Genomic DNA, 14,025 nt, shown 5'->3' on the forward strand with positions numbered 1-14,025 from the left:
GTCATACCTTGTTTCGATAGCCATATCCGGCTGCTCCGCTAGCGCTATTTTGGACCATGTTTCTTTCACTCTTTTGCCTATTCTGTTATAGAGTTCCGTCCACTATTGTTTGGAAATCCATGGCCTCCCCCTCCTGCCAGATGTTCCCCAGGTTGGCTAGGCCCACTGGCTCCCAGTATTTCCGGGTCGTTTTTCTTAGTTGGTCATCTGCTCCGCATAGCCCCACAAGTGGCGCCTGCGGGGAGCACGGGGTCGGGCCTCCCATTACCCGGCATGCCTTGTGCCAGACCTTCCAGCCCAGTGTCAACAATCTCGGTCACCCCCGCATCTCTGGTTTAGGTAGCCATATTAGTTCTCGTGAGAAGTATGGGGCGCTCTCTTCCTTCAGCAGCCTGAACTCTGCAATCTCGGCCTCCGCCAGCCACCTGGCTACGTATTGTAGTTGCGCCGCCAGGTGGTATATCTCGAAATTTGGTAAATTTCCCCCCCCCCCCCCCTCTGTCATGTGCATTCTGTAGTCTTGTGTTATGCCGCAGGAAACCCCTGCACAGGCTATGCAGCTTAGTAAAAAAGTGCCTGGGCACCATGTATGGGTTTGTTAAAAAAAACAAAAAAAAAATGCACTGGCCTGGGCAGGACCACCATCTTCAGCAGGGCTGCCCTCCCTACCATAGCATGGGGTAGTTTGGCCCCGAATTCCATACACTTTTTTTTACGCCCTCCACTGCTTTCTCTGTGTTGTATTTGTGCTCAGCCGCTGCCGTGTGATAAAAGTTAATCCCTAGGTATCTAAACGTTTCGGTCTGCCAAGCTATCTGCAGAGTGGGCAGCTTTGTCTGTGTAATGCCTTTGTATCTGCCCAGGGGGAACATACTTGATTTTTTGGGGTTGACCGTTATCCCGGAGAAGGCTGCATAGCGTTCCATCACTTTAAAATGTATTACAGGTTCTCCTCGGGGTAACCCAGGTATATGAGCATATCGTCTGCATATAGTGATATTAGATGTGGTCCCCCTTTGATGCGCACCCCTATCTTGCTATACTGTTGTCTGAGGTAGATAGCTAGTGGCTCGAGTGCAAGTATATACAGCATGGGCAGCCGTGCCTCTGCTTAGTTGCCAGCTCTCCGATATAATCTTCCCCGTTCTTACTCTGGCTGTGAGGGAGCTGTACAGCATTTTCTCCCACCGCAAGTACCCAGGTCCCATCCCGAATCCCTTTAGAGCCCCATCAGCCATGGCCATCGGACCGAGTCGAATGCCTTAACTGCATCCTGTGAGATTACTGCTATTTCGTCTGGGTCTCCCTCTGTCTGCTCTATGATGTGTTGGAGCCTCCTATGGTTATCGGATATGCTCCGATAACCATAGGAGGACCTGTTTGGTCTGGGTGTATTACTTTATTTATGATAGGCTTAAGTCTATTCACGAGTACTGCCGGAGGGATCTTACTATCTTGGTTCAGCATGGACAATGGTCTGTACGACCCGCAGCCACGCTGGGCCTGCCTGACTTAAGGAGGGGAATGATCACCGCCTCTCTCGGGGATTCCGGCAGCCTCCCTTTCTCATATGCCTCGTTCAGCATGGCCAGTAACGGAGGAAGGATCTCTTGTCTGTATGTTTTATAAAACTCGCTGGGGAGCTCGTCCGTGCCGGGGGCTTTGCTTGTGGTTAGATGCATCACCACTGCCTCTAATTCCTCCAGCGTAACTTGGGCTTCTAAGTTCTCTATCTTCTGTGCTTAATTGGGGCAATCCTATGTCTTCCAGGACCTCTTGTGCTTCTCTCTCCATGTCCTCCCCCCACATCTGCATAGAGGTGTTTGTAAAATTCGAAGAATCTCTCATTCACCGTTTCTTGGGTATTCCATACCTGTCCCGCCTCTCCCATGATCGCTCTAATTGCAGGCCTTTGTACCTCGTTTTTATGTAGCCATGCTAGCAGCCTCCCTGGTTTGTCCCCACCTGCATGTTGCCGTTTGACATATTTCTTGTAATTCAGGTTGCTGAGCCTGTCCCATAGCTCTCCGCCCGCCAATTGCAGCTGGCTCGCCCCTTCTGCCTGTTCCTGCGAGGTCCCCTCTTTCCCCATTATTTCCAATCTCTTTTCAATATCCTGCAACTCCAGCTCTGTCCCTCTGAAGCCCTTTAGATTTGGAGATAGCCACCCCCCTGATTACCACCTTGAAGGCCTCCCACAGGGTCCCTTCTGATGCCACGCTCCCCTTGTTATGCTCAAAATATCTTATCTCTTCCCGTTGGTCCTCTCGAAATTTAGCGTCTCTCAGGGCCTCAGTTCTGAGTCTCCATGTGGGAATTCTGGCTCTTGTGGGCTGATGCCGCCACTCCAGAACCAGAGGGGAATGGTCTGACAATATCCTGGCTTTGTATTCCGAGCTCACCACCTCCCTAGCTATTCCGGGGATGGTGAACATATCCAACCTTGTGTACAGATTATGTGGGGCCGTGTAGTGGAAATAGTGTCTTGCTGTCGGGTGCTGCTGCCTCCATAAGTCTTTGAGCACGAAGTCCCTCAGGAGGGCCCATAGTGCTCTTGCTGCGGGTTTATCAAATTTTGTGTCCAATCTATCTAATTTAGGGTCTAGCGTACAGTTAAAATCCCCCCTCATATAATCGTCTCGCTCGCGAGGGGACTGATCGTCCTATATAGCGTTTTATAGTAAGTCACAGTATCTTGATTGGGGGCGTATGTATTTATGATGCTTATTTCCCTATTCTCCAAGAGCCCCCGGAATCCCACCATCCTCCCATCTGGCTCCACCACAGTCTGTAGTATCTGAAGAGACACTTGAGGTGCGACCCATATGATCACCCCCCTGGCATATGCTGAGAAAGTGGCACCGACTGTAGTGCCCTTCCACTTTTTCTTGATTGCCTCCTGTTTCTCCTTCGTGAGGTGGGTCTCTTGCAACAGGACTATATCTATTCTTTGCCTCCTCGTACATCATCACTTTATTTCTCTTTGTAGGTGTTAAGCCCCCTGACGTTCCAGGTTATCATTCTAAGGTCACCCATCTCCCTTTCGGTCTCTTCTTCTTTCCCTCCCTCCAGTATTTCCAGCCCGAGAATGCTCATGCTGGATTACACGCAGAGGCGCATGGGTACATGCTCGTTCCCTAACCGCTACCACTTCAAACACCACAACTCCCCCATCTCCCCCCCCCCCAAATCACAATCCCAAATGTTGCCCAGCTCCATCCCTGGATCTCGGGTGATCCCGCATTTGGTCCTGTCCAGCTACACCGGTACCAGGCGCCCAGCAGAAGGTTACAGCTCTACTGGTAACCAAACTAACCTATCTAAGGGGGTGAGGTCGGGTGCTTTCCTTCTCCCTTTTATGCGTCACTGTACGCTGCCTTCCCATTATCTAGCACGACTATAATCAAGTCTCATTGTTACATCTTTATACAGCACCTCACTCACTGGATCGCTGCGTCATTTCTCCGCACTGCTTTCTTTCTGGTCTTCCCTTCCTTCCGGGCAATTTTGTGCGTCCAACCAATCCGACACTTCCTCTGGGGTGTCAAACAGCATTCTGTTCTTGTGAAATACCTTCAGTCTTGCTGGGTACATCAACATGTACCTATGGCCTGATTCCCGTAGCCTCCTCTTCACTACGCCAAAATTGAGCCTCCTTCGTTGTACCTGGAGAGTATAGTCTGGGTATGCTGTTATTGAGGCGGATGCCCTCTGGATTGTGCCTACCTGGCGGAAGTGCTCCAGTATCTTTTTTTCGTGAAGCCCCATGATGTGTATATTGTTCCTTCGCGCTCTTCCCTCCGCTTCTTCAACTCTGCTTTCCAGGTTGCCCACTTGCTGTCGCAACGCATGGATCTCCGAGGCATGCGAGGCGCAAGCCTCTGTGTTGGCCTCTATTCCCTTTTCCAGTTCTCCTGTGCGGTCCGCTATTGCTCTTACATCTTGTCTGAGGAGGTTCAGGTCTATTTGCACTGCGTCTATTTTGGATTCCAGCGCCACCTTCAGTGTGGATATGGCGGCTTCCAGTTTAGTTTCCCACGCCGCTTTTAGGTCTGCAATAGCTTCCAGGATCTGCTGGTCATCCCTCGCCGGTGATGCGTCCTGTCGGGCGCTTATGTCCTTGCTCCTAGCGTCCTCTGTTGGTTGCAGGGTCTTGGCGTAGTCCTCCATCGTAGGCTGTTTCACGTTAGTTTTTGTTGAGCTTGGTCGTCATGTCCAGCGCTATGTCGGGTAAGCAAGCTCCCTGTTCCGGACGCTGCAGTGTATTCCCACTGTCGGGGGGGGGCCTAGCCTCGTGAGTGTGGGCAGCCCAGTAGTCCGCCTCCAGGGCAGTGATCTTCGGGTTCGTTCAACCTAGTACCATCTAAGGCAGTCCCACTGCTTCGCAACGTCCGAAGTGGGTGGTGTCGGGCTGTTTTGCATCCCCTGCGCCACCTCCTTGCGATTTAGCTGGTGTCCACCCCGGCGGTGCTACCCTGTGGTGGCTGTTCCTTCTACTGCGAGTGGGGAGGAAGGGTGGGCGCATGTGAATCTAAGCAGATGCTTAATTAGAAATGCTATTACGGTAAGTAATGCATTATTTATTATATATATATATATATATATATATATATTTTGTTTTTTAACCCCTGCTCATAAGTGTAGTTGCAAGTTTGAATATGTTCATAGTCTTAATTTCTGTTTCCTTTTCTGTATATGCATTTTTAAAAAGTAACCTTGACTTTGCAATGCCTTTCTTTGATCATTGTGCCTTTCAGAATGTTATAGGTCATGTATGACTTTCCATTTCGAGCATATTCTTTTTTTATTTTTCCTACTTTTAGTGCAACCTTGTTGGTCGATTGGCACCTTTAAGGAACGAAGTTCGAGAAATTCAGAAACTTAAATTGAACGAAGAGAAAAAAACGGAAGAACTGAAGGTAAGTGATGCTTGAATATGCTTGTGTGAAGTGCAACTGATAATAAAGATTACCCCTGCTAATGGCGCAGGGAGTATTCTATTAAAGACTAGGAGGCGAGCATTATGCTTCACCTTCATTTACTTCACTCTTCAGCAGTTTCAACAAACACAATACAATAACATCTGAAAAAAGGTTCTTTTAGCACATTTCCTCTCTTAAACTACAAGTCCCAATGTCACTGTAGTTCTATGCTGCCCAGTACCTCTATGCCACACTTCCTCTTCCTGGGCTCCTCCTCTCTTTTACAGCTCTGAACTGCCTCTTGAACTTCTTTATAACGACCCACCAACTGGGCGAACAGTTCCAACTTGGTGCGAGCTCAACGGAGCTGCTTTGTAATCGAAATGACTATCCTCGTGCCACTTTGTTCCTGTGGCTCATTCAGTTGCTCTTCTGATCTTCCCCTAAGGAATATATAAACGATAACAGGGTGGCGTTTGTGTACTGTCGTATCCATATAATAATCATATACGTTTTCGACAATACATGAATGGGTGGGAATTTAATGCTCGCCTCCTAGTGTTTAATAACATTAATACTCCCTGCGCTATCAGCAGGGGTAATCTTTATTCTATAGCAAGACCTAGCATAATCTCCTGCAGAGATACTCCAGCTGTAAATACTCTGGACGCAATGGCCCCTCTCGCTGAGAGTGCTCCATATAAATTCAGGTTGATACCTGCTGCCTGCATCACTTCCCTTACCCACCTTGCTATGGTGGCTGTCGCTACTGCCTGAAAGGGCTTGCTACGTGCAATTAGTAACTGGTAGTCCCTGCTGCTCTGTGCTCTGCTGTCCTATTCTCGTATTCTCTGATACACTTCGCTATACACCACTTGGGATTAGTCGGGAAATACGGATAATGCACTGATGTAGTGCCTGTCTTGGTTCTTCTCACTATTGAGAATGTTACTCCCCCAGGCCCGAAGGATTTCCTGTTCATTTCCAGTGCTTTCACATCTGCCACTCTTTTACAAGATACTAGGCACAATAGCATTGCTAATTTGCCGGACAGTTGCTTCAGAGAGAGATATCTTTTATTATTATTTATTCACATTTGTTAAGCGCACATCAGACCCGAAGGCATTGTGGCGCTGTTTACAGTGTTTCTTAAACTTAGTTACACGCAGTTGTACCCTTGGTTACATTGGGCAATGGTTATGCTTAAGTATATGTACATAGAGAACACAGTGGTTATGCTTAAGTATATGTACATACTCTGTCTATTGGCCAGCTCTCTAGCAGAAGTAATGCTATTGTCACGTCCCAGACTTTACTATTTTTTGCCTCCGGCGGTGCCTTATATTTTGCTCCTCTTAGGAGTCTCACTACTGTTGGGTGTTCTCCTGCTGGAACTCCTTCAATCGGCAAATGCCCAGCTGAAACGGCTGATCTGTATACTCCAATTGTCCGGAATGCTTTCCCGTCCTGCAAGAGGGAAGCTAGTAAATTCAATATTGCGACTACAGGTGCGGAAATGGGATGAAAATGTCTCCCTCTCCACCAGGTCGACCACCTTGCCCAAGCCGCGTCATAGCTCCTCCTAGTGGATGGAGCCCATGACTCTGCGATGAGCTCGGCAGCTCGTGTCGAAATACCCGGCAGTGACCAGCGTCTCCTGATATCGTACACGCTATTAGTGGCAGTGTCCCTCTCACTCTCAGAGGATAAGATGAGACAGGTGGGTCCGTGAGAAGTCTCTCTCCGTCTGGGAGAACCATACCTGCGCCTTCCATAATGGCGCTTTCAAGACCAACTCTGCCTTCTCCCTCTGACCGGCTAAGAGCCTGTTCAGCATCAAGAATGGAGGGAAAGCATAGTGCAGGTCCCCTGACCATTCTTGCAGAAATGCGTCTGTTCCTCTCGCGCTCGGGTAGAGCCGCCAGCTGAAGTAACTGGGTGTCTGAGCATTGAGACGTGATGCAAACCGGTCCGTGTGCACTGGACTCCACATACGATTCAGAGTATGAAAGATCTGTGTCTAGCCTCCAGTCGCTGGAGTCTGTCAGATATCGCGAATTCCAGTCAGCCACTACGTTCAGCGACCCTGGCAGGTAATCTGACGTTCCTGTCTGCAGGCAATAATGCCAGAAGTCTTTTGCTAATTCTGCTACTAGAAGGGATCTCGTTCCCCCTAGGTGATTTATATACTTGACTGATGATATGTAGTCTTTTTTTCAGCAGGACACACAAACTTACTTTTTCCCTGGTCAAGGCCTTGATGGCGAATGAACCTGCTAGGAGTTCCAACCAGTTTATGTATAAACAAAGCTCTTCTTCGCTCCACTTCCCTTCGGTCTCTAGGGACCCGCATCTTGCTCCCCAGCCTATGCGACTGGCATCTGACTCTGTTACCAGATCTGGTCAATCTCCGAAAATGGCACGCCCATTCCAGGCGTCCATATTCTTCAACCACCAGTCCAGTTCTGTGATGGAATCTTGATCTAACGGTATCTGCTGATGATACTTCAAACCTTGCTGAAGATGATTGATCTTCAGTCTCTGAAGTGCTCGATAATGTAGGGGCCCTGTGAAGATGTCTTGGATCGATGCTACCAACATCCCCACTATACTCGCTAGCGTTCAGATTGATACTGTCTGCTTGCTCAAGCAGCCCCTGATCTCCTTTTGATATCCTCCTTCTTTCTCGCTGGCATTTCTAGCGTCGCCTTCTTGGTGCCTAGCACGAAACCTAGGAAATCTATCCTTTGTGCTGGCTTCGTATCTGACTTCTCTCTTCACTAGGAAGCCCAAAGATGTCAGCAGGTCTTGTACCCACTTTGTTTGATGCAACAACGTCCTCTGCTAAAAGGAGGAGATTGTCTAGTTATATAATCGTCCTGATGCCCTTCTCCTGAATTGCTGCTGCTATGGGTCTCATTAACTTGGTGAAGGCCCAGGGCGCTGATGCTAGACCAAATGGCATGGTTCTAAACTGCCATAGTTGATTTGCCCCATCAGAAAATGTTCTGCATTTCGAATTCTTGCTGGACTGGTACCAACAAGTACGCGTCCTTCAGGTCTAACCTTGTTAGCCAGTCCCCTTCTCTCAGGCAGTCTCTGAGCTGGTGGAGCCCTTCCATCTTGAAATGGCCGTACACTATCCAGCTGTTTAGTTTATTACTGGCCGCACTTTCTCTTTTCTGTGGACCAAAAACATGTTTCTTACAAATCTGGGGGTTGTGCCGCATATCTCTATGGCTCTTTTCACTTCAAGCTGTCAGAGTTTGCGGTCTTAACTCTCCTGCTCCAATTGTGCTAAGTGCGGCTGTGAGGTCCAGCCAGTCTGCACGGGCTGCTGGATAAACTCTAGGTGCAGACCTCTGACGGTTTGTCACACCCATATATCGCTGGCGTGCCAATTGTTCCAGAAAAGCTTTGTTATGCCCCCCAATGGTGGGTATTGCGCTGCTCTCACCTGGTGTAAAGTTCTGTCCTCTGCCGGCTCCTCTTCCTCTGCGCCCTCTCGGAAATCTTCTGGCGGGGAAGGAGTCCTGCTTATTCTCCCAGTATTGCGCTCTGGAATTCTGGAGTCGTCTTCCTCCATGGAAGCGACCGGCCGCCTGACCCTGATAGCGACCGGTCACGGCAGAAACTCTATTCGGGAAAATCTTCTTGGCTGATGTTTGCGCTTTCTCTAGCAAAGCGTACATGCCGACAAATCGGCCCATCTCCCTGAATGTTTCCCCGTAAAGCAAACCTTGGGCAGCTTCGCCGGCTTCATAGGATGCTAGCTCACTCAGCTTCGGGTCTATCTTCAGGAGCAAACCTCACCTCTCTGAAGAAATGGCGCAGTTCGCATTGCCTAGGAGGCAAACTGCTCTCTGCGCCCAGCTAGCCAGTGCGTCCGGGTCTACTTCTTCCCCCGTGTCTCCTAGCTCTCTCTCTGCTTAGTCAATTATTTTCGCTGACGGACCTGATCTGTACAATACTTTCTCCTGGCAGCTCCTCCGGGATCTATCCATACCCTTGCGCAGGTCCTTACTGGTCTTTGAAACAAAGATTAGCATCTTGGGGTCTAGTTCAGGCGTGTCGGCCACTTTCCCTGGGAGGTGTGGTCGCAGACACACTGCTCGGAGACGCTGCCTCACTCCTTTGTCTAAAGCCTTCCTCAGTCTGATGCCCATGTACTGCATCACCCTGGGGGAGGGTTGCCAGTCTGATGATCTAGGGTTCCTGATGCTGTCTGGGTTGAACAAGTCTGCCATCTCTTCAGGCTCCTCAAACAAATGCTTTTCCTTGCAGCTTCTTCTCCCCCCCCCCCCACCCAACCCCCTCTCCTTCGGCCCTGTTTTAGCAGGGCCTGTGAGTGTGCAATCCTCCTCTCTGGGCTTACTCCATATACTTTAGAGAGTCTGTAGCCTTTCTTGTAGGGGGTCTCACCCCTTGAGCCACTGCATTTGTCAACGAGCTCCCCAGCACTTGCTGCTCCTCCTCACTCCACTCAAATTCAGACATGCTTGGGTAGTTGCCTGGTACCAGATTCAAGTGCCTTCACACGCCCACTGCTGCGTAGTACTGGATGCCTTGTAAATTTTTTGCCTTAGCGAGCAGACGGATACCTCCGACAAATATACTTATGAGGATAATTGTTACACTTTTTATTTTTGGTTAAATGCTTTTACAGTGGCTAGCACCAGTGTTCCTCCTCTTGTTTGGGCTTACTGGCTCCTTGCCAGGCTGTTTGTGGCCCTATTCGAGTAGAGGAATCTTCCTCTGTCTCCCAGTTGAATACCGTAATTGCGGCCAACAGATCAGCTGATCTAAATCAATGCTGCACGTCGAATGGGCTTATTTTGCCTCGCGCTGTGCAGATTCATTAATTCTTTTATCCTTCCTGCATGCTATCCGCTTGTAATGCTCCCTGCCGGCCCGTGTCTTCACTGTGGCTCAGCACGGGAAATGTTGCGCTGTGTCGTGCTCTGGCTCCTCCCCTCCAAAGGAGGGGGCCGGAGCGCTCGGAGCGCGCTGAGCTCCTCCCGCTCGAGGGAGGGGGCTGCTCCGCTGCATTTTTTCCTTATAGGTAGCCTACATTCTTCTGTCTCTCGGTGCCTGATGCCTGGCGCGGTATAAGATAAATAACATAACGTAACATAACTGCGGCCTTGCAGTCTGAGGCACGGCGAGCCCCTGGATGTGCCGGTAATGAGGCACAGGGCTTGTTTGCTTCGGTGTCGCTTCTCTGCTTGTCAACGCTCGAATTCCGTGTGGAATGCGCCGAGCGGATACTTGTGTCAACCTGACATAGTAAGCTCTCATCTACTTAAGACATTTTGTATGTCCGCCTGCAAATATATATACATATAATGCCTGCGCCTAGTTCTAGCGAGCTACTACCTTACATAATTTTTATCGAATACCTTCTAAACATATGATATATCAATCATCGCCCTTCTAACATGCCCCAGATACGGAGATATGAAGAAAGGTACTTATCTGCTGAAGAGCAGTAAAAGAAGAGGAGGAGCCCAGGAAGAGGAAGTGTCATAGAGGGACTGGGCAGCATAGAACTACAGTGACATTGGGACTAGAAGAAAGTGCTAAAAGTCTTTTTTTCAGATGTTATTGTGTTTGTTGAAAGTGCTGAAGAATAAAATAAATGAAGATGAAGCATAACGCTCGCCTCCAGTCTTGCTATGGAATATTGTTTTAATACAAACCCTAATTTGATGTTGCAAAGCGCTTCTACAGTGTCCAATCGCCACTGAAGCAAGGTGTCCCTGCGACCACTAGGCTGGCAGAGTATCACTCTGTTCTAGAATCCATAGCGAGCGGTCAGTTCACCTGCAGCACGTGCACAGTCGAGGTGTTGGCATTAATTATTCCCTTGGTGAGAGCAGTGCTCCATATAATATTTTGAAGTGGGTGTATTTTACATGTTTTTAAGGTTGAAAGTGAAATATTTCAAGGAGGGGGAAAAAATTAAATCTCATTCCCAATGGGAGTATTTTTTAAAAGCGAGTAAATGTTTTAACAATGAAATAGAAATGTTCTTGTAATATCGATTTCTTTGCACCTAGCTATTCACGATCCAAACCAATCCATGCACCTGTGTCAAACCTGGCGTACATGCTTACACGTGTCAGTTTCATATTTATTGTTGGGCATATTTTTAACATTGCTACAAGAAGGGGGTTCCAAGAAGCCATCTTTGTGGTTGGCATGACCACTGAAAATGCTGTGGTATACCATCCCCAACGCACAAAGTGTTCATTGCTATTATATTGCGCAGTTGTAATCCAATAGTGGCGTGTTTTCTCCCTATCAGGGGTACTGTCGCATGTCACATGTCTGTGTGACTTTCAACGTAGAGTGATCTCTTTTCAGGAGTGCATCAGGCCTCCCTTCTTGCATCTGGGCGAGGGCAGCCATCTTCTAAGAGCAACAGGTGGCAGCGACCGCTGAGCATGAGGAAAATCCGAGGCTACAGCGTTGCTACTGTCTAGTAATGAGGCCATGACCATATTTGTACTTTTAAACATTTCACCACACTCTCGGCCCTGCATGACAGAAATAGCACGACATAGGCCATGGTACCGGCAACAGGCCAGGCATCGCAGTAAGGAGGCCTGCTTTTCGGGAGTGCATACCACGTCGATTGGCCACCACCCCTCCCGCCCCCCTTTTCGCCTGCATGCATTCAGAAGAGTGGCTGCTCCTGTTCACATATAGGCAGCGCATTGTGTCACCCCACTCCCCCCCCCCCCCCCCCCTTTTCATCCTCGCATCTCATTAAGTTCCGTCCAGGTCTTCTACCGCAAACCGAAAGGTAACTTGCGTAGCCTCCATCTGGTTTATTTACATATATTTTTTGCCCGTTTATGTTCTTTAGTTTTCCCCGCTTTTAAACTCGAAAGCAAGTTCTGTCAAAACTGGTCGTACTGAAATTTAGGAAAACTTGCTTTGGACTCTGCTGCGTTTCTTTACGTACGCCTACTTAAGTGTCTTCTGAAGTATCGCTGTACTAAATGCCTGATGGCCGAAGCAAAGCCATTTCAGTGTGCCGCGTCAGTTTAATGCAATGGATTTAAACACTTAAGGTGGTTTACTACATGCATTTTATCTATAGAGTGGACTGATTGAACATTTTTAATAGTCATTGGTACATTCAAAATGGGCAAGTGCAATGCGTTCAGAGGTACAAAAACAGAAATGAGGAAAACAAACTGTAAAACAGGACAATCATGAATGCACGTGCCTGTCCTTGCACTGTGCAAGAGCATAAACAAAAGGAGAGGGAGTGGGGTGTGTGGGGGGGGGGGGTTTGGGGTAATTCGGTATTGGGGTCATTCGGTATTTCTCACCATTTCTATGCTGATGACACCCAGCTCTTCCTTTCCTTCTCTTCCTTCTCTACCGATCTCCACCTTAAACTCTCTTCCTGTCTTACTGCCATTAACAACTGGATGTCATCCCACTTTCTTTCCCTCAATACTAATAAGACTGAAGTCTTATTCTCCCTTCCAATTCCCTTCCCCCTCCCTCTCCTCCACCTTTCATTCACTTCCCCCCTCTAATCTTCCTATCTCTACCCACGCTCGCAACTTAGGCATTCACTTTGACTCCTCCCTCTCCTTCTCCCATCATATTTCTCTTACCTGTCGCTACCACCTCTTTAATATTCGCAAAGTCTGCTCCTCTCTCACTTTCCATGCTACTAAACTTTTAACCTCTTCCTTATCTTCTCTCGCCTCTTCTACTGCTCCTTCTTACTCTTTGGGCTACCTACTTCTCGCCTCGCCCCCCTCAAATCTGTCTACCATTCTGCCGTCCATACCCTCTGTCTCCTTACATCCCGAAACTCCATTTCTACTTCGCTTTCTTCCCTTGGCTGGCTTCCCTTTCACTCCCATCTTAAATTTAATTTCCTCTGTTTAGTCTTTAAATCTCTCCATGACCTTGCTCCCCCTTATCTCTCCTCCCTCCTCTCTTTCTACACTCCTTCCCGCTCCCTTCGTTCAGCTGACCACTTCCTTCTCACTGTTCCTTCTTCCCCGTGTGCCCCCTCCCATTTCCGCTCCTTCCAGCTCCTAGCCCCCCTGCACTGGGACTCCTGACCTCTCTCAATCCGCTCTATACCTACCTTCTCCTCCTTCATCACTTCCCTAAAATCTCTCCTTCTCCATCCCCCGCCATGAAACCCTCCCCGCCTCTCGCTCCCTCTCCTTCCCTTGTCTCTTCCCTATGATCCTCTACCTCCCCTTCTCTCCACCCTCCCCATTCTTACCCTTCTACCCCTTCTGTTTCTCTACTGTCCCCTCCTCACGCTTCCCTCTTCCCTCACAGATTAATTGCTCTACTTACTGTTTTATTGGTTTGATTCATGATTGTAAGTTGCTTCTACTGTTATATGTATCCAGTTGTTAAAATGTAAAGCGCTTTGGATGAAAGCGCTATATAAACACAAGAAATACAATACGAAATAAGTGTAGAGACAATAGAGGCTTGGGGAGGGAGGTAGAATAGGCGCAGCCAGTCATCGCCTAGAATGGAATTTAAGCACAGGCAAAACACCTGGGAGCGAAGAGTTGCAAAGTAAGTCAATTGAAGCGCTCGAGGCTGCCAATTTAGGAATGAATGCACGTCACTGGCTGCCAAACGCTATGGAATGCCAAGCCCAGGAAGTCACTGATAGCCCCCGGTCTAGGCGAAGTGAGAGGGATTAAGAAGTGTCCTCAAAATAAGTCAGTTGGCATCTCATGCAGTGTGGCAACATGCAGAGATCCTTCCATTATATATGGGCATGGTGCCAAGTTATCCTTTGCATGTATGTGGGCTATGGGTGTTCACTTGGCGACACTGTGTACGACTCGGCATTTAAGCCACTTGGGTTGCCCTTGCATTAACTCACTGCGTATTCAAAGGCTGCACTGGGAGGCGAAAGAGTGGGCATTGGAAAAAAACGGCGTCAAGGCTGACTGGTATCATGGGTAAGTGAAAGGGTCGTATTAAATACATTTGGCATTTCATCAAGGTGCGTGCAGCGGTTATTAGGGATACATCTTGCGGGTTTTGTAACTGTAATGCACTGACTGGGTGAACGGTCCGGTTTCGGGTAAGGTCG

At 48.5% G+C, this 14,025-nt stretch overlaps 2 protein-coding genes across 5 annotated transcripts in view; one reads left to right on the forward strand and one right to left on the reverse strand.

Moving 5' to 3' along the window:
- The window catches only part of LOC138521770 (butyrophilin-like protein 9), a 379,874-nt gene that overhangs the window by 79,797 nt on the left and 286,052 nt on the right, over positions 1-14,025 (reverse strand). The gene's annotated exons all lie outside the window — the stretch shown is intronic.
- The window catches only part of LOC138521769 (E3 ubiquitin-protein ligase TRIM39-like), a 189,521-nt gene that overhangs the window by 21,271 nt on the left and 154,225 nt on the right, over positions 1-14,025 (forward strand). The window contains exon 2 of the mRNA XM_069634836.1: positions 4,824-4,919. Coding sequence (XP_069490937.1) covers positions 4,824-4,919 — 96 coding nt within the window. The remainder of the gene's footprint in view (positions 1-4,823; positions 4,920-14,025) is intronic.

The sequence above is a fragment of the Ambystoma mexicanum genome, chromosome 13 (assembly GCF_040938575.1).
Source record: "Ambystoma mexicanum isolate Mex_15411 chromosome 13, UKY_AmexF1_1, whole genome shotgun sequence".
NCBI lineage: Eukaryota > Metazoa > Chordata > Amphibia > Caudata > Ambystomatidae > Ambystoma > Ambystoma mexicanum.